A 20,264-nucleotide genomic window follows, 5' to 3' on the forward strand; every position below is an offset into this window, starting at 1 on the left:
ACCCATATTGTGGTCCTGCCCAGAGAGTCCCACATTAACAAATTTTACGGGGACGGTGATCCAGCTTTAACCAACAGGTTCAGTGAAGAGGTCAAAGCGGCCTGGGCCTCGAGATACATGTCACCAGAGGAAAGATTAAGACTGCTGATGGGCAGTATAGGAGAGATGGTTAGGGCAGAGGTCAAATGCCACGATAAAACCATCCAATCAGATCCAGATAAGGTGCTGGATCTAATTATGGAGACCTTTGGGGAGAGACGGTCGGGATCGCAACTGCTATCGGGGTTCGTAGGCTTAAAGCAGAGAATGGCGGAGAGTGTGATGGAGTATTCACACCGAATGAACAGGGCCTTTGATTCGGTAAAGGGCAAAACACCTGACATTGATGTGCGCCTACTGAGGGACCATTTCATCGAGGGGCTAGCAACCCCGATCTTAAGGAGAGAGTTGAAAGAAGAGGTCCACAAAGACCCGCAGTTGACCTTCCTTCAGGTCAGGAACTCAGCGATCCGCAGGTCCGAGGATGAGGACCAATCGAACTGTTCGGTAGACAAAGTCTCTGTGCCGGAACAGAAACAATCCCCACCCACAGGGACCGGCACGATGGAAACCATGATGGCTCAACTGTTGGCCCACCTGGATAAGGTTGACCAACGATTGGAGAGGTTGGAAAGCAGGTCAACAGCTGAGAATCAGGAAAAGAACGGGACAAAACAGAGACAGGTTGGACAGCCGCGACCCGCCGGTCCATCGCTCCGGTGGACGGCTGACGGTCGACCAATTTGCTTGTCCTGCTCACAACCGGGACATATGGCACGGTACTGTCCGGTGAAACTATCGCCCTCTGTAAGGCAGGTCAAGGCTACAGAGCGGCGAGGTTATGGCGTAAGAAACAAAAGGAAACAAACAATGAAAGAGTCTCAAACAAGACTCGAAGAGAAATTATCAGATATTGAAAAAATGAACTGTGAAATGAACTTGAATGTTGAAAAGTTTCAAGTGAACAATTTGTTGGCTAAGAAAAATGATGATAAGGAAGAAGTTGGTAGACTTAAGAATGAGATCTCAAGGTTAACCATGAAACGGGATAGGGAAAGTTCATGCAAATTAAAAGCACAGGAGAAATGTTCATCTGTAGAGTGTCTGTTATCTGAAGAAGAAAATAGAAAATTTGTACCTGGTTTTGCAAAAAATGCCGCACCGTTGCATGACTTGGTAAACAAAATGACAAAGAAACACAGTAAGGAGAAAAAGAAAGGCAAAACACAACTGATAGGTGAAGTATGGACTGAGGAATGCCTGAACTCGTTTAAGCTACTGAAAAATGCTTTGACAGAAGCGCCGATATTAGGATACGCAGACTTTGACAAACCATTTCGGCTAGAAATTGACGCCAGCTCTAAAGGTCTGGGAGCTGTGCTATCACAACAACAAGAGCAAGGTTTCAGGGTTATTGCGTATGCCAGTCGAGCTCTGAAGGAATCAGAGAAGAACATGACAAATTACAGCGCCATGAAACTAGAACTTTTGACATTAAAATGGGCTGTGACTGAAAAATTCAGGGACTATCTATTAGGTGCTAAATGTGTGGTATACACTGACAATAACCCCTTGAGTCACCTAAAGACAGCAAAGTTGGGATCCATCGAACAGCGATGGGCAGCAGAATTGGCACTCTTTGACCTAGAGATAAAATATCGCCCGGGGCGGTCCAATGGCGATGCGGACGCTTTATCAAGGAATCCTTACGAGAGACCGGGCGATGAGGAAGAAACGCTGACAGGAATATGTGAGGTCAGAGCGTCAACAGAGATCCCTCACGGGGTGCAAGTGAGGCAGAACGGACAGACCGGGGTGGAGCACATTTCCACAGAGCCCGGACATATGGACATTAGTGATTTTAATTGCCTTAATAATAAAGAGATACGAGATGCCCAGAGAACGGATAGCGGGTTACAGCCGCTATTGAAATACGTCCAGGAACAAAAATTCCCAAGAAGAAGGGAAAGAGAACAGTTTGGTCGGGAAACAAAGAAACTACTGAGTCAGTGGGACCGTCTCAGTATAAAGGATGGTGTTCTCATGCGGAGAATTCATGACCAAATAGACGGGACAATACACCAGGTGGTGGTGCCTGGACAGTTACGAGAAGAAGTGCTAAGGTTGGCACATGACAGGGCAGGACACCAGGGTCAGGACAGGACGCACAAAATATTACGACGGCGGTGTTACTGGCCCAATATGGAGATGGAGGTCAAACGCCATTGTGAGGCTTGTGTTAGGTGTCAGCATGCGAAAATGCCAGTTGTCAAAATGAGACAGCCATCAGGACACTTACTGGCGACAAAACCACTAGAGATTGTGGCTATGGACTTTACGTCGTTGGAGCAATCATCGGATGGGACGGAACATGTGTTGGTAATGACTGATGTATTCACCAAATGGACTGTGGCGGTGCCCACACGAGATCAGACTGCCAAAACAGTGGCAAAGGTCTTAATAGAACATTGGTTCATCAAATATGGCATACCAAGACAATTACACTCTGACCAAGGAAGGGCCTTCGAGTCAGAAGTAATTAACCAACTGTGCAGCCACTACGGGATCAACAAATCTAGAACAACCACATTTAATCCGAAAGGAAACGGACAGTGCGAGCGGTTCAACCGCAGCATGCATGATTTGCTGCGTACTCTAGAACCTGAACAGAAAAAACGTTGGCCTGATTTTCTCCCAGAGTTGGTATATCTATACAACTGCACCCCCCATGCCACAACCGGCTTTTCGCCACACATGTTACTGTTCGGACGGGAGGCTCGACTCCCTCTTGACTTGTTCCTAGGGAAAAAGGAAAGTATGACTGGCTCATACACCGCACTAGAATATGTGAATGAACATATGAGACGAATTAGAGAAATGTACAGGGTAGTACAGGAAAGATTAGAACATGAAGCACGGCGAAGGGAACCGCCGGTACAGACAAAGGACCCGCCACTCAAACTGAACGACAGGGTATTACTGCGTAGCCACCCGTTAGGCAGAAACAAAATCCACGACCTCTGGGGACAGGAGATATGGCAAGTCGTGGAGATGCCTAAAGTAGCTGGTGGCCCCTTTAAGATAAGACCCATCGATCACACCAAACCGGATCGGTGGGCGAATATTGCTCAATTAAAGAAATATTGTCATAGTCAAGAAGAGCAGTTACACACAAGGAAACCTAAGACAATTAGGGAACCGGAAACTATAACGGAAATTCACATACCCATCCCGGAACCATGTCACCATCAACAGCGCAACAGCGATACACAAGGGGAGGATAACGGCAACAAAGAGGATCCCGTTCCTCCCAGAAGCAGAGAGACAGTAGACCAGCAGATAAGTGGTCCGCGAAGAAGTTTGAGAAACAGAAAGAATACGAAATTTTTCGTCAGCAACCATCAATTCTTTCATGGTCGCGCTGGTATGAGAACAGACTGTTCAAAAAGCTATAAAAGTGAACTGGTGAAAGCACCAAACGAAAAAAGGTGGATGTGAATTCTAGAACTGTTTTGTGTCTGAGGAAGATGATGTAGACACATTTGATATGTGAAATAGGGATAACTGTCAATCTTATACGAATGTGACGACATTGACAGTGAGTGGAACAATAAATTTTTTTTACGGTGGTGCGATTGACTTTGAAGGACTGCACCTGCCAAGCGTTGTTTGTGGTTGATAACACACAAAAAAAGGCAGGGGTGGATGTAACTAGGGGAAGTTACCAGAGACATAAGAACGCAGTACAGCGCTGTCAACTTTGACATGACTGATGTAATAACGCAGGTGTTGGCTGATAACGATCAGAAAGCCAAGGCGTAGTATTTTGGGAAGCGATACGATAAGAACGCAATACGGTCTGTCAACTTTGATGTGACAGGATGCAGATGGCTTATTAATCGGACTGTACGACAGAAGCGGCGTAATTAACATTCTGATGCAACGATTAGAATCGATTACGATTACGATTACGATTACGAATCCGATTACGAATACGAATACGAAGGGATATATAGGAAGGCGACGGCTGAGATAGACAGAGAGAGATGATCAGTCGGATCAGGGAGAGAGATGATCAGTCGGATCAGGGAGACAGATGATGAGTAGGGGATCAGTCAGTCAGTCAGTAAGAGGAGTATCAAGTTGGTTATTGAACGGGTTAGCCGTATTGTGTTAATAAGGACGATAGACATGTGCATTCAGTTATGTGAAGACTAGTGAGGACTGTTGGGGGTCAGTTGATTCAGACTATTATTGTGAAGCATTTCTTTTGATTCATTATATTATTGTGAAGCATTTCTTTGATTCATGTAATAAAAGGATCAATAGTGAACCTGCATCTTCGAGTATCTATACTGTGGTCGATGTTGTGTAGAATGAGTGGTTAGACTCGGTAACATTTGGCGTTGTCGAGCAGAAGATTCAATTAGACTCGTTAACATTTGGCACTACAGGCAAATAGACTCGTTACATATATAAATTCTACACTGTTAACAATCGTTGATATATTGTATTTTTACATATATGCGGCATTAAATTCTTTGGTGCACCACATACACATAATCATATACTCCACCTACATCCAACATATCACCAATTTTCCACCAACTTATCACCAATTCTCCACAAACATATCACCAATACTCCACCAACATCCAACATATCACCAATACTCCACCAGCCTATCACTAATACTCCACCAACATATCACCAATTCTCCACCAACATATCACCAATTCTCCACCAACATATCACCAATACTCCACCAACATCCAACATATCACCAATACTCCACCAACCTATCACTAATACTCCACCAACATATCACCAATTCTCCACTTACATATCACTAATACTCCACCTACCACCTACATATCACCAATACCCCACCTACATATCCCCAATACTCCATCTACATCCATCGCGTCTCACCAACATATCATCTACTTTCAGAAGCTGAATCCAACAACATATTTCATAACGACAGCCTCAACAGTCAGATCCAGTTGTTGATGGACGAAGCGACGGACCGTCTTATTGTAGGGGGAACGTGAGTACTATTTTCTGTATCGTGTAATACACACTCTTTCATTCCACTAGTGAGTTTTCTAAAACATAAATCTTGCTGACCATCGACTTAATACTATTGGTCACTGTGATTAAGCCTCTATGTCAAAATAGATAAGTCGACAAACTGACTACTCGCAACAGAATAGAATAAAATAAATTAACTACCATAGCCAAAAAAACGTAGCACACACTCCCAGAACCAGTTACCACACTAACTACCACTAACTACCACATACTACCACAAAGACGGAGATCAGAAATTATTTACAAAATGTATAAAATATTAAACTGGTTGAAAAATATGCTTTCTTGCAACAACCATTTGGAAGCAATTTGGAGCCAGCTTTTCAAGCCTATTTCTGTTGTTGTTTTTTTTTTATTTTAATACAGAAGAAAGTTTAGGAAAGATCACACACGTTTTTTTTTAATTTTCATTTTCAATTACAAAACAATATTTAAAACTAAAATATGTACAGAAGGATTAAAGTATGTAATGTATACATTTCTAAACTCACCACAGAGATATGTTGTTTGTTTTGGATATGAAAACTATGAAGACTACCCAGACAGTAGAATGGATATCTAGAGATGAAGTCTTGTGTGAGGCCCGGAATATACCTAAGGTATGTCAGTTTTAGATTAGAGGTTTAGATTAGAGGTATGTCTGTTTTAGATTAGAGGTATGTATGTGTTAGAGGTATGTCTGTGTTAGACTATAGACATGTCTGTGTAAGACTAGAGGTATTTCTGTGTTAAGGTATGTCTGTATTAGACAAGAGGTATGTCTGTGTTAAGGTATGTCTGTATTAGACTAGAGGTATGTCTGTGTTTGTTTGGGCCAAAGGTACGCGTATGTTCTGCTTGGGCGTATGTTCTAAATGTTCTAATTTTTCCCTTTATCAAAACCCTACCAGGATAAGTGCCGGAACTACATTCGTGTATTGATACCTTATGAAGGCGATAAAATCTTCGTCTGTGGAACACACAGCTACTCCCCACAGTGCACTCTCAGAGACGTAAGTTTTTTTTTTCTTTCTTTGCAATTGTTTTGTTTTAGTTGTCACGTACGTTAAGACCCGATGACAATGCAATGTTACATAATTAAGGATTGCTATATAAAGTACTAATTTTCCGCGCTATTATACGCACGTTGTTTGCGTTCATTGTGGCGCGCAATTTGTTTTAACTAGTGCGATTTCATTTCGGTTTTTTTTTTTAAATTAAGTATTCGAAAAGATTTAATAAAGGGTTGTTTTATCAGTTTGTATTTGTGTTTTTGTTGTGGTTGCTAGTGGTCAGGGTTAAGTTTACGATAAAAGTTTAGCATTATGCGTCCATATTTGTATATAGACATGTAATTGGAAAAGTTGATCATAAACCCGTGCAATGCCGGTATATGCTACTTAAACACACAAATCGCGGTTCTTTACAGGTTTTTCACAGAGGCCAGTGCAGGGCCTGGCCGAGACGGCTAGTAATTTATAAAACTGTATTTAGGCTGTTGCTCGTAATTTTTAAACTCCACTAATTTCAAGTAAAATTATATCACAAAAAAAAAAAGGATTTTTTTCCCTACACATTGATACCAATTTTGTGTCTCTAGCTTAATTAGGAGCTAAGATATGGCCTTTTAAAAATTTGTGGGCGTGGCTAAAACAGCTTAGTGTATTATCCATTCCTTTTAAATATTCTGTTTGATTCATTTTTATCAAATTATCCACTTTTGATTAATTTCTAGGCCCAGGATCTGAACCTCATACTTCGTAATATAACCGGCGTGACTTACTGCCCCTTCAGTCCGGATATCAACTCCATTGTTGTCATGACGAGCAATATGGACGCATACAGCGCCTCAGTGGCGGATCCACAGGAGCGTAACCCGATCATAGTCAAGAAGGGTCACGACGGTCACATTCTGATTACACCAAAGTCGAATTCTTACTGGCTGAATGGTGAGTTATAGCTTGGTCACTGCTCAGTTCTTACTGATGGGTCACTGGTCAGTTTTTACTGATGGGTCACTGGTCAGTTTTTACTGATGGGTCACTGGTCAGTTTTAGATGAGTGACTGGTCAGTTTTTATTAAAGGCTTACTGGTCAATTATTATAGATGAGTCACTAGTTAAGTTATATATCAAATTTGAGGTTCTGTATCAACTTTTTTGCAATTTCCGGTAACCGGAAGTTGTACTTATTCTACTTTTGGGCTATTAAAAGCCTATAACTTGAGTACTATTTCACATAGATAAACGAAATTTCACATATAAGTATAAGATCTAATTATCTGCCTTCTGTCGAATTTTGAGTAATATCCGTTGAATGGAATTAGTACTTTGCGCTATTTCCGATTTCTCAAAAACGCATATGAATTTATAAAGTACTGATATTCCGCACTGTTAAATACATATTGTTTGCCATTCACTTGGTGCGCAATTCTTTTTTCTACGAGATTCTATTCTATTTTTTAAAAATGATTAAAAATCATATCTATATCACGAGTTGCCATCCCTGTAGTGTTATATAAGAATCTTCGAGAAAGTTTAGTGAAGATCACTCCCGCTTTATTAAAACTAAATTTCCTTTTTCCAACTTACCATTTTGATTTACATAACACGAAAAGAACAAAATAAAAATAAATGTATTATGCTTTACAAAAGTTCCAATTGTGTTTGAAAAAAAAGTATATAAATTACGTCTGTTTGTACCAAATACATGTGGGAAAAAAAGATAATAAAAAAAGTAAATAAATTGTTTTGATGTTTGTGTTTGCGGTTTTTTTTTGTGTTTGCTTTCTATATGTGTTTTTGTTTGTGTTAATGTTTACGTTTGTGTTTGCGTTACGTTTTTGTTTACATTTGTGTTTATATTTTTGTTTGCGTTTTTGTTTGTGTTTGCGTATGTTTTTGCTTTTCTGTTTGCAGTTGTGATTGTGTTTGTTTTTGTGTTTGAGCGTGTGTTAATGTTTACGTTTTAGTTTTAGTTTGCGTTTATGTTTGCGTTACGTCTACGTTTGTGTTTTTGCTTGTGTTTGTGCTTGCTTTTGTGTTTGCGTTTCGGTTTATGTTTGCGTTTGTGCTTTATTTTTGTTGTGGTTGGTTTCGTTTAGGGTTAAGTTTACAGTTATAGCTAGGTTTAGGTTTATGCGTCCATATTTACATATAGACGTTTAATTAGAAAAGTAATATACTTCCTAAACCCTGGCAATGCCGGGTATATGCTGAATAAAAACATACAAGACACGGTTCTGTACAGATATGTTTTTCAAAAAGGCCAGTGCAGGGCCTGGTCTTGACGGCTAGAATGTATATATATATATATATATATATATATATATATATATATATATATATATATATATATATATATATATATATAATCAACAATAGTTATAACTGACTAAATATATTGATCATTAATCATACAGTCTTTTAAGTAGTTCTGAATGCCAAACTTTTTTTTTTGCTTTGATTGATTCTAACATAATTTTCAACATACTATATTACCTATTTTACTGATAAATTGTTTTGTTTCTACTTTAGCTCCAAGTTTTGTATCTGCTTATGAGATCAATGAATTTGTGTACTTCTTCTTCCGAGAGGCAGCTGTAGAGAACATAAACTGTGGAAAGGTAAAGCGAATATTGTCGACTTGGGGGTGCGGTTTGGATGGGATTTGGGTAAAAGAGGGGGGGGGGGATGCCCCACAGGTGTTCAACAATGGACTCCCACCCTGATTGGGATTAAACAATTTTTTTAAAGGCAAGATTGGTAGGCCTAATGAAAACAATCAACCAAAGAAAGACATTTTGTAGTTCAATGGGTTAGCATCATACCACACATGCACTGCAATATTTAGTCATCATCATTACGGGGACATGAGTTAAAGGACAGAAGTTTTCGGGGGGACGTTCTGCCCGGGATTCAAAGGGATGACTCGAAATATCATCCAAACTGTTATTCAGAATGGTACTGGGGAAATAAACGAATGCCATTTTTTCTTCTTTTCCTGGGATGGAATTCGAATTTTTCATGAGCCATGTGATTGTGAGAGACTGAATTGTTTTTAAAATACGTATTTAAAATCTAGTGTCGAATATTGATGAAGGAAAAAAAACATTGACTACAATATTAGTTAAACCATGTAAGCGTCTAACTAGTTTAAGAATTTTTAATTTTTACTGAAGCTGAATTTTCAGTTGATGTAGGGGACATTACTAGCTAGTCAGAAACCGAAACTTGTTTACAAAGTTAATTCCCTTTAAACAGAATTTGTTTCTCTCTTTAGGTGGTTTTTTCAAGAGTTGCAAGAGTGTGTAAGGTCAGTTGATTTTATAAAAAACATTGTCATTATATTTGAAACAAATAGGCCTAGATTATATTACAACTATACTAGTATTAAAGACATAAAGCCATATTAACGAGTCACCTTTCTTTCACATTAATAGCCGTGGACGATTTTATCTACCTAAAACGATAAATTACAAAACATTTAGTGACATTGTCATTATTCAATTTTAAAATCAGGCCAAGTTTGCAATTTCAGTGATGATTTATCTTACAAAAAATGTTTCATGTAGCCTAAAGTAAATTATAATTTAATTTAATTAATGCCTGCATGAAACATATATAATTTATATGTACATTACCTGCTGAAAGTTGTTTTATTTTTAACCATTTTCTTCCCCAATATCTCTTGATGTTTCTAGAATGACAAAGGAATTGGCACATGGACTACATTTTTAAAAACAAGACTCAATTGCTCTTTGCCAGGGGAATACCCCTTTTACTTTGATGAGCTTCAGTCAACGTATTACTCAGAAGACAAGAAGTTGGTGTATGGTGTGTTTACAACACCCAAGTATGTGTCCATTATGCTAATGCATGTTTTTTCTTAGGTCTTAATTAGACAAATCCGACTTCTTTAATGAACTGGACTACAGATATGCAGACATACATTTCTTAATTTGGCTCCAAGTTTTGATCACCAAAATTGTTTAGAATTTAACAAATCACAGTAGTTAGAGATTTAATTTTACTTTTTTTTACCCATTTCTGGTTCTTTATTATTAATTAAGCATGCATTATTCCAAATACATATTTCATATAGTTTTAAACTGTGTTAATTTAATTCTAGTTTAAGTCCATTGCTTAGGTTAAATAAAAACTATTATTATTTTAACACCTGTAAAAAATTATTTATTGTTTAAAGGAATTTGTTGGTTAGATTTTTATCTAAAAGCTTGTTTTAAAGAATTTGATGAACAGTATTTGTTGCATAGAATAATGTCTAAAAACATTGTGCATTAAAAACTTCACCCCATCTGTTTCAGGAATGGCATGGCGGGTTCAGCTGTTTGTGTATATAGTTTGACAAGCTTTCAAAATGCTTTTGAAAGCCCATTTAAGTTTCAAGAACACTACAATAGTTTATGGCTAGCCAAGCCTAACAACAACAGTAGACAGGTTAGTTTTAGAAAGGTTACTCTATTCATCACGATTAACATTTTCACGAACTCTTACCTTTTTTAACCTTTATTTAAATAACTTCATCAAAAATTAAGATGTAGATGCCGATTTGAATATGTTACAGGCCCATTCTATAACTAAAGCATGTATAAGAAACTGCTTATATTACAAAAACATCAGGAATGGTGTGGTCTAGTCAGTAAAGCTCATGGTTGCTAAACCAAAAATTCTTGAGTTCGAACCCTCTGGCAGATGAGGCTCGACAGCTGGGGACAGCAACTCTTCTATGATAGATATCTCCAAAATCAAAAGAAAAGCAGGCTGAAATCTGAGTCAAGTCCTATATTGCGCATACCAAGTTGACACGTATACTTCTAACACTAAAATTAAGAACACAGAAAAAGGAGAATAAAAATATCAAAATTGTTTTGGTTTTAAGAAACTTAATTTTTTTTAAATTACCCTTTTCCGTACTTCCAATATTTAGAAATGAATTAACTATATTGAGATAGAGTCTGGGTAATTTAAGTCAGTTTTTTCTATTTTATAGACTAAACAATTATTTTTTTTTACAATTTTGATTTACCTAAGTGCTGTTAATCTTCACTGAAAGAGATTTAAAAAGTTATTCTATTTTCCACTAAAACATTGCAAAATTATCATTTTTAATATATTTCCAATACATTTTCAGTGTGAAAAAACTAAAAGATCTCCAAATGATAGAAGACCACCAAACAAGGGACCTGAAAATCATGTGTTGATGGATCAGGCAGCCATGCCAAAAAATAATCAACCACTTATTATGAAAAGAAATGAAAGGTAAGTACTCTTTTGAAGTTTGTATTCATTGTCAGATTTAGTCAACTTTATTTATGTTTAGCATTATTGGAGTTTATATAAATCGTCAGATTTAGTTATAAAGTCAGCTTGAATTATCTTTAGCATTTTGCAAAATTTACTCTAATAAAATTTTATTTTTCTATCCGGACATATATTGGGTAGGTAATCTACAAACTAAAATGTGAATTTTCCAGGTGGACCCAAATAGCAGTAGACCACCTGTTATCTCAAGGAGAACATTTTGACATCATATTTCTGGCCACTGAGGAAGGCAAAGTTCTTAAGATGATGAAAAATCCAAGGGCAGAAGAAGCCTGCCTTATTGAAGAACTCCACGTCGTGCCCAACAAAAGTGATGTAATACAGAACATGAAACTTTCCAAAGCTCACGTATGTTCAACATTTTTAAAATTACTTTATTATGACTAGCATAGTGAAGCTGTTTTTGGATCTTAAATGATGTATGACTAGCCTAGTGGAATTGTCGTTAGTTATTTGTAAAGTTGTACTCCCTACTATTTCCAGAACTCTCTTTTCATTGCGATTAGAGAAAACATCATCAAAATCCCCCTGCAGCGCTGTGAAAGGCTTAGTACAAAGCAGTAAGTTGACCAGAGACTTATCATAGCTTCACTTATTATATCTATTCCCTTTTTAATTTTTTTTTTTTCAACAGTTTTTCTTTTTAATTTAGAATAAAGCAATTTTATTTACAATATAAAAAACAAATACTTAAATAAATACTAAAAACTTAAAAATCAATTTTTCTACTGCTAGGATCTGTATAACTACCAAAATCCTTATTTTAAATATTTTGATGTAACAATTTTTCTACTGCTAGGATCTGTATAACGGCCCAAGACCCCTACTGTGGCTGGCATAATAAAGATAAGAAGTGCATCCCGCAACCAGTTAACCCGGAAGATTATATCCATTGGGAACAGAAAATTGAAGGATGCCCTGATATAAAGTCACGAAGTAAGTAAAACTTGTTTGAGATTTCCTGGCATCTTCCCTTGACTTGACGGCTTTCAAAGCCTCTGAGGAACAAAGGGTTGCAGCTACATCTCTCCGCCCTACTCTGTTTAGGGCAGCTCTCTTGATTACATATTAGGCCAGCAGCTCTCTTAAGTACACATTAGCATAGCAACCCTTGCATCTACAGTGCACAAGGAGTATTCTATATGTTATGATTTTCTAGTCCTATATGACTATAACTTATCATGATATTTTAGTCCTATATGACTATAACTTATGATATTCTAGTCCTATATGACTATAACTTATAACAATAATCTTCCACATCCTCAATAGTCTTTAAGTTCCCTAGCATTTGATTAAAGTTTTTTATCTCTTGTCCATCAGTCCATGGAGGTTGGTCTGACTGGTCGGAGTGGACCACCTGCCCATATAATGGCGACGACAAACACACAGAGTCGTGTCTCTGTCGGTCAAGAACTTGTGATAAGCCTGTACCTATCAATGGGGGCAAGTACTGCCATGGACACCATATTGAGATCAAGGACTGCAAAGGTAAGCATCAGCATTTGTTAGTATTTATTGCTACAAATACTAGACAAGAAAGTATACTAATTACCTGGGTAATTTTATTTCATGGGGCATTCATAACCCGCGGCATTCATAATCTGGTTAATTTATAACCTGGGACATTCATAATCTGGTTTGGTTGATAAATTCGAAAAAGTCTCGAGTTCAAGCCGTCTGGCAGATAGACTCGATCACTTCCAACACTAAAAATGAAGAAGAAGAAGATAATCTGGTTCATTTATTATCTGGGGCATTCATTACCTGGGGCATACATAATTTGTGTCATTCATAACTTGTATTTTTCATCATAACGGCAACTATAACTTGCACCATTTGAAATATGATATCCCACTGTCTGAAGAAAACAAAAGTAGCTATGATACTTTAAATGTTTGATTAACTACTTTAATTTTCTTTTCCCAGTGAATGGGGCCTGGACAGATTGGTCACCGTGGTCACCCTGTTCTAGGACTTGTGGCTGGGGTGAAAAAACCAGAACACGAATATGTGGAGAACCCGCACCCCAGTTTGGTGGAAAGCCTTGTGTTGGTAAAGATATAGATAAGCAGTCATGTGACAGTGCGCCATGTCCAGGTGAGTTTACTCATTACACATTTGTGGGCTATAAGGTAACTTTAGGATTATCATCTAACCTGATATACTTCTGCAGACTATCATACAACCTAACACAAGTTCAAAAGATATTCATGTAATTTTATGTGGCAGCTTAAAATAAAATTATTTTGCCCTGAATATATTTTGTTATACTTTTTTCTTGTTAAACAATTGTAAATTTTTTTTAAACCGTAGTTTATGTAAAATTTATTTTTTCCGTTCATTTAATAGATTTTTAGATAACCCGTACCCCTACCAAAAATTGTGTAAAGAATTTTTTTTTAAAGCTATGAAAGTGAATAGAGTGTATTCTAGATCTAATTAAAATTCTAATTTCTATTTCGAAGCAATCCCTATTGATGGTGAGTGGTCGGAATGGGCAGGATGGAGCACCTGTACTGTCAACTGTAACAAGGGCTTCCAGGTCAGGAAGAGGCGCTGTGACAAGCCCAAGCCCAACAACGGAGGGCGCCTCTGTGAAGGCAACAACGAGCAGTACAGGACGTGTAACACACACGTCTGCACAAGTGAGTGGCACTTGTTTTACTTTACACCAGTACAGGACGTGTAACACACACGTCTGCACAAGTGAGTGGCACTTGTTTTACTTTACACCAGTACAGGACGTGTAACACACACGTCTGCACAAGTGAGTGGCACTTGTTTTACTTTACACCAGTACAGGACGTGTAACACACACGTCTGCACAAGTGAGTGGCACTTGTTTTACTTTACACCAGTACAGGACGTGTAACACACACGTCTGCACAAGTGAGTGCCACTTGTTTTACTTTACACCAGTACAGGACGTGTAACACGCACGTCTGCACAAGTGAGTGCCACTTGTTCTACTGTACACACCTCATGAGGAAATTAAAGAATGAATGATAACTGACAGGAAACCTCAGGACTAATTTTTGGGGTTTTATTTAAACTTTAGAACACCGAAGAGTGTAGTTTAAAATGATATACATAGATAAAATCTCCAGCAACAACATTTTGATTGGCTGCTGAGAGTTTTTGTGTTTCAACATTATATTTTTCTAATTAAAATATTATTTTTAATTAGAGTAAATAATGTACATCTTGAATTAGCTGAAATTTTTTTTTTGCAATTTTATTGAAGTAAAACTCATGAATTCAGGTTATAAATATTGGGAAAGACAAAATATTCCCTGAGTAGAATGAATAAATGAAAATGGTCTCATTGCAGAAATTAGTTTAACTTAAATTAAAACTCTTAATTAAACCCGTTTTGAATTCCAAAGCATCTATAAAATGATTTTGCATAAGTAACACTTTTTGTGGCATTTATAGTATAATCGAGGCTTATCAGAATTCAAAAATAGTTAAAACCACAATCCATTTAGTCATTTATATATAAATATTCATGTATCTACAGAAAAGACAAGTATAGCATTTTATTTATCTATATAATATTTCCCTTATAGTTGAAGCCACTTAAATCATTTATCTATAGTTATTTCCCTTATCTCAACAGAAAAGAAAAATTTTGCATTTTATTTATCTGTAAATATTTTGCTTATAATTGAAGCCACTTAAACCATTTATCTATAGTTATATGCCCTTACCTCTACAAGACAAGTATAGCATTTTATTTATCTGTAAATATTTCCCTTATAGTTGAAACCACTTAAATCATTTATCTAAAGTTATTTCCCTTACCTCTACAGAAAAGACAAATATAGGATACTGGTCTGACTGGTTCAACACAAACAGGACAAAAACTGGTCACTTCCAGCAGCGGTTCCGCTTCAAGTGCACGGCTCCAGTTGACAACGCTGATGATATCAAGATAACATTCGCAGAAAGCCAGGCGCAGTTCTGTCCCAAGAAAACCAATACCTGCAGCAGCTTAGACGACAAAACATCGCCAACATCTTTATCAGCGAGATCTGACCTCGATGAATCTCTGCGTAGAGTTTGTAACCGAAAGACTAAATCGTTCAAAGGATTCTGTAACTGTCGAACTTTGGGTGTGTTTTTAGTGTGTAAAAAATGTGACAATATATGACTAGCAGAAAGCTACTGGGATGTACTGCTTGACTATTTGGTGGCCCTACCTGAATACTTTTGGGAGCCACAAAACAATGAAGTTAACCAAGTTATAATCCAAGATAAGAAGAAAGGTAGGAAAAGATTATCTCGGAAATATAACAAGACAAGATCATCACCTTGAGATGGGTTAACTTATTTTGTTTTTGCATTATAAATGAGATCCACAACCACACAATTTTGAAAACAAGTAAGATCAGAACTCTCTACCCCAAAGAATTAAAAAATTAAAGTATTAATACATTTTTGATATTTATTTAGAATATTTGATTTTTTTAGTTAAACGTTCTTTTCAAGCATTTCATGTTTTCCTGTCAATTATAATCTTTCATAATAAACAACTTTTTTGGTAGGGGTCATTTCTTTATTCTAAGGGGTTTTTTTTTACTTTATTTTTAACAATTTAGTTATATTTATTTTAATAGCAAATGCCAATTTCACTCCTGCAATTGGTAATAATACCTGTAAGCCATAAGTTAATCTTAATTAGAAATTTACTGTTACTTTATAAAGATTCAAAATTTTAAAATTGAATATTTTTTGCCTAATTGATTAGAATTAAAATTTGTATTATTGCTAGCATCAGATTTTGTTTTGTTTTTAGGGGTCATTCATTTATGTCCTAAAAAAACTGGATATTTAGACACACTCCTCCTTTCCCCAGCTGTGGATATCCAAAAGATTTAATTTGAAAATTATACATAGGTATAAAAATACTTATGCATATAAATTCATTACTGTATATGTGTACTTTGCAGTGCTGTATTTCATTGAATGTTAAAAGTAAAAATTAAAATCATTTGAGAAAAAATCTACTTTTTTTTTTACAACCCCTCTCCATTCATGAGATAAACATAAATGATTGACCCTTTTAAACTGCTGTAACTGTTCAAACAATACATCTTGTTGATTCTCTGTCTTCCACAAAAAAACCAAAACATTAAAATTTTGCTATTGCAAATAAATTATTTCTTAACAATTTTAATCTTGTAAACATCTCCTAATTCTTAATGGAGGTATTTTCTTAATATATTTTTCAGTTAGAAATATGAAGTGTGCAATTTTCTACATGCTAAACACCTAGTTAATATTCCATTTAAGCTGTGATCACTGATCTTATAAACAATAAAACTGTAGATAAATGACTGATATTAAATAATTAAGGTTAACTATATTCTAAATGCATATCAACTATTGTTTATAAACTATACATAGTTTTAATATCTGAACTTAATTTTTACCCAAATAGTTGCATGAATTTATAAAATATATCTGGTTATATTCTAGCACTGACAGTTTTTACTTGAAGATCTGACAATTACCTGGCACTGCATGTTTATTCTATGTTCACTCTAGTTACCCTACTGCTGGTATACAAACTTATCTGATACACCTTTGTGATTCCAAACACAGATGCTCAGCTAAATTTAGACTTTTTTAAATTCTTTGTCTTTTTTAGAGTTTTTTTTTAAATACTGGATTTTTTTTTAATTATGTGTTGTTTTTTTTTAGTTTTTAGAGCCATCTTTATAGCCTTAGCCTATAGTTTTTAAAATAAAATGTGATGTGTAGCTGGCTAGTTGAAAATTTGATTGTTGATACTTAGGTTGTGTTCAATTTGCCAGTGTGTAAAACTGATATGAACTAAAGCCAAGAAGATGAGAATCAAAAGAATAAAAAGCTATATTTCCTTTTTTTTTTAATAGTTAAAAGTAACTTAAAGAATGTTAATAGCAATTATTGCTTCTTTTATATCTTTAGGATTAGACCCCAAAGTTTGCCCTATGAATAAGGTTTTGACAAAATATAAAAATCTCATATTGTCCTAAAATTTAGAATAGACAAAAAGGTTTTAAATAAAGCAAATGAGAAAATCAACTGAACAAATTTAGACTAATCAGGAAATACAGAATGCAAACAACAAAGGTTTCTGGGGTAGAGTGGTGTCCCCTTCTCATTTATATAAACAATAGCACAAGTCAAGCAGTGAGGAAACTGAACTCCCAGTAGCTTTATCAATCATTTCATAAATAAACAACATGTCAAACTTGAGTCATTAATCAAATAACCTAATGTCATTTTTTGGATATATTGTTTTGTTTCTGATCTTTGTGTAACAAAGTTCATTTTTTTTATTAGTACTGGTTGAAAGTTGGTGTGATGAACGAATGTTTATGATATTTTAAAAGTAAGTTAATGAATGTTCATAATAAAATATTTCATGGTCCATTTCAAAATAGATTGGGTATGAAAATTGTTTTCTACATGGGTTCTTTTACTACTGAAGTACTGAAGAGTTTATTTATTAAGTAATATTTATGTTGTTGCTATTTCAAAATATATAAATATTCCTTTGCAATACACATTAAAATGCATATATAATCAAAAAGATTATTAGATTTAAGGGTTGTCGTTAACTTGTCTTGTATATTGTGTTTCAATCAATCCATTAAATAGTTAAAATTGTAATTGTGAGAAAAACAAATGCTTTAGATTGTTTTAGTTGCACTGCATGAAAAATATACATTCATTTCTTTTCATGGCTGTACTTAAACATTTTTTATTTATTGATAATTTTCAATGCTAACTAATGACACATTGTTGTATTGCTTGTATCCTGTTTGAATGATTTGTATCCACTTGTATGACTTTGTATTCTGTTGAATAACTTGTATAATGTTGTATGACTTTTGTCTTGTTGTATGACTTGTACCTGATATCTCCATAATATTTTCTAGCTGCATTGTGATGTTGTATTTTGTTTAAAGCATTTTTTATGCTTTATACATTTTTAGCTACATTGTTCATGAAAATGTTATATTTGAATTTTTTTTTTTTTTTTTTGTGGCCATTTTTAAGTAGAATATTTTTTTCAAAATGCTGAACGGATTTGTGGATTTGTACGATGTTTGTTGTACATAACAAAAAATACTGTTAACCAATGACTAATTTATTAAAGTGGTAATTAGGAAGTTTTTAGCTAAAGTTTTTTTAATATGAATGTTTCTTGTGATGGTTCTTTTCACCAGCAACAAATGTATCAATCGGCTGCCATTTTGCAGCAAGCCATTTTCCTGCTTTACAACTGCAGCAGTTGTTTCAAGCACAGGCCACTAGTATCATTCATCCATCAACTCCAACCATGGAAGACACACTGACAATACTCATTAGGTTTTACCACTGTACGAATAACATAATGTTAATCCAATTGTTAACTGCACATAATGCATCTGTCCAGATTGTTATTTTATATTTTAGGCCTTAATCTTTATCTCACAATCATATTAGGCTGATATATATTCAAGGAAATAAGTTTGTAAATATTGAATATAAAGCTAGACAATGAAAATATATTTTATATATAAATATTTATATCTTAACCATATATATTTATACCTTTTTTTACAAAACAAATTGTTACTAAATGTAAAAGATTTCAAATTTTAAAAAAATAAAATTGTTATTAATATTGTAAACAATACTTGAACAAAATGAATGAAAATGGTTTCAGTTTTTTTGGTACACTTTTAATAAAAGACAAGCATAAATAATTTACAATTTTAGTACTGCAAAACATTTCTGAATTACATGTGCACTAAGCTCTGTATAAATATTAGCAGGCAGTAGTCAATCAGCAGAGTCCTTATAGAAATACAAACCTAATAACATGTGCAGTTGTTCAAGAGAATGTAAATGTATATATATATATATAAGGCAGGCTTTGTAAATGATGTAGAATAATGAGATTATAACCATTGATGTTTTTTTTTGTGTCTGTTTTTGCCTGTAGTCTCATGCTTTATATCACAACATGAAGATCTTACCCCTACAATATTTCACCTAACACAAGCTTCATGATTAGAGTTTCAGAATTATAGTACAATTATTTTAAGGGAAAAATTTCTCCTTGGTAAATATTTGTACTACTATTACATTTTAGTGTTGTCTCTATTTAATATGATTTTGATTTAAATTTAAGCATAAATTAGCCAAGAACAGTTATGAAAACAAGATTTTAAAAATGCACAAATTGCATTTTTTGTGTGCGTGCATTCTGCTGATTGTGCTCATTATATTTACATGTGAATGGGGAACATTTAAACCCACACAATCATAAATATATAAATACAAATATTATATATACATACAAATATATATATATATATATATATATATATATATATATATATATATATATATATATATATGTATGTATATATAAATGAAGTCAGTGTTCAATATTATGTATTGATTCCTACCTGACAAGAACTTGAGATATCTCACATTTCAGTGTAAGGTATGTGAAAAGGACTTTCAGTATAGTTATCTTCATTCATATGTATAACTGACCAGTCAACAAAAGGTTTTAACATTTTTCGAATAAATAATAGGAGGATTGTTTTTTGTAATACAAATTCTAACATTTTTAGTTTTAAAATGTAATATAACATATTTTGGAAATAATAGTTTTTACAACTTCTAGTTTTTATTATTATAGTAATTAATTTAAGAAATAATTTTTTTTTTTTTTAATATTTTAAACACTTTAGATGTCTTACATAGGGCTTGGATGAGATTTTAAAAGTGTACATTTCATGTATTTACATATGT

At 34.9% G+C, this 20,264-nt stretch overlaps 1 protein-coding gene across 1 annotated transcript; it reads left to right on the plus strand.

Moving 5' to 3' along the window:
- Positions 1–4,998: 4,998 nt before the first annotated feature.
- Positions 4,999–16,642, plus strand: LOC131945829 (semaphorin-5A). Its single transcript, XM_059306438.1, has 16 exons — positions 4,999–5,089; positions 5,630–5,732; positions 6,024–6,125; positions 6,848–7,061; positions 8,649–8,737; positions 9,394–9,426; positions 9,815–9,966; positions 10,439–10,571; positions 11,266–11,393; positions 11,609–11,804; positions 11,940–12,016; positions 12,256–12,392; positions 12,780–12,947; positions 13,386–13,556; positions 13,925–14,104; positions 15,272–16,642. The coding sequence occupies exons 1-16, from the start codon at positions 5,052–5,054 to the stop codon at positions 15,610–15,612; spliced, it is 2,262 nt and encodes a 753-aa protein (XP_059162421.1). The 5' UTR covers positions 4,999–5,051; the 3' UTR covers positions 15,613–16,642.
- The last annotated feature ends 3,622 nt before the right edge of the window (positions 16,643–20,264 follow it).

Source organism: Physella acuta, unplaced genomic scaffold (genome assembly GCF_028476545.2).
Source record: "Physella acuta isolate Inbredline_101_S28 unplaced genomic scaffold, ASM2847654v3 ptg000535l, whole genome shotgun sequence".
Classification (NCBI taxonomy): Eukaryota; Metazoa; Mollusca; class Gastropoda; family Physidae; genus Physella; species Physella acuta.

Bases quoted from the DNA above. Each gene is read 5' to 3' on its own strand.
- LOC131945829 (XM_059306438.1), top strand. From the start codon at position 5,052: ATGGACGAAGCGACGGACCGTCTTATTGTAGGGGGAAC. The intron at 6,126-6,847 runs GTAAGTTTTTTT...ATTAATTTCTAG, and splicing joins CACAGTGCACTCTCAGAGAC to GCCCAGGATCTGAACCTCAT. The intron at 8,738-9,393 runs GTAAAGCGAATA...TTCTCTCTTTAG, and splicing joins AGAACATAAACTGTGGAAAG to GTGGTTTTTTCAAGAGTTGC.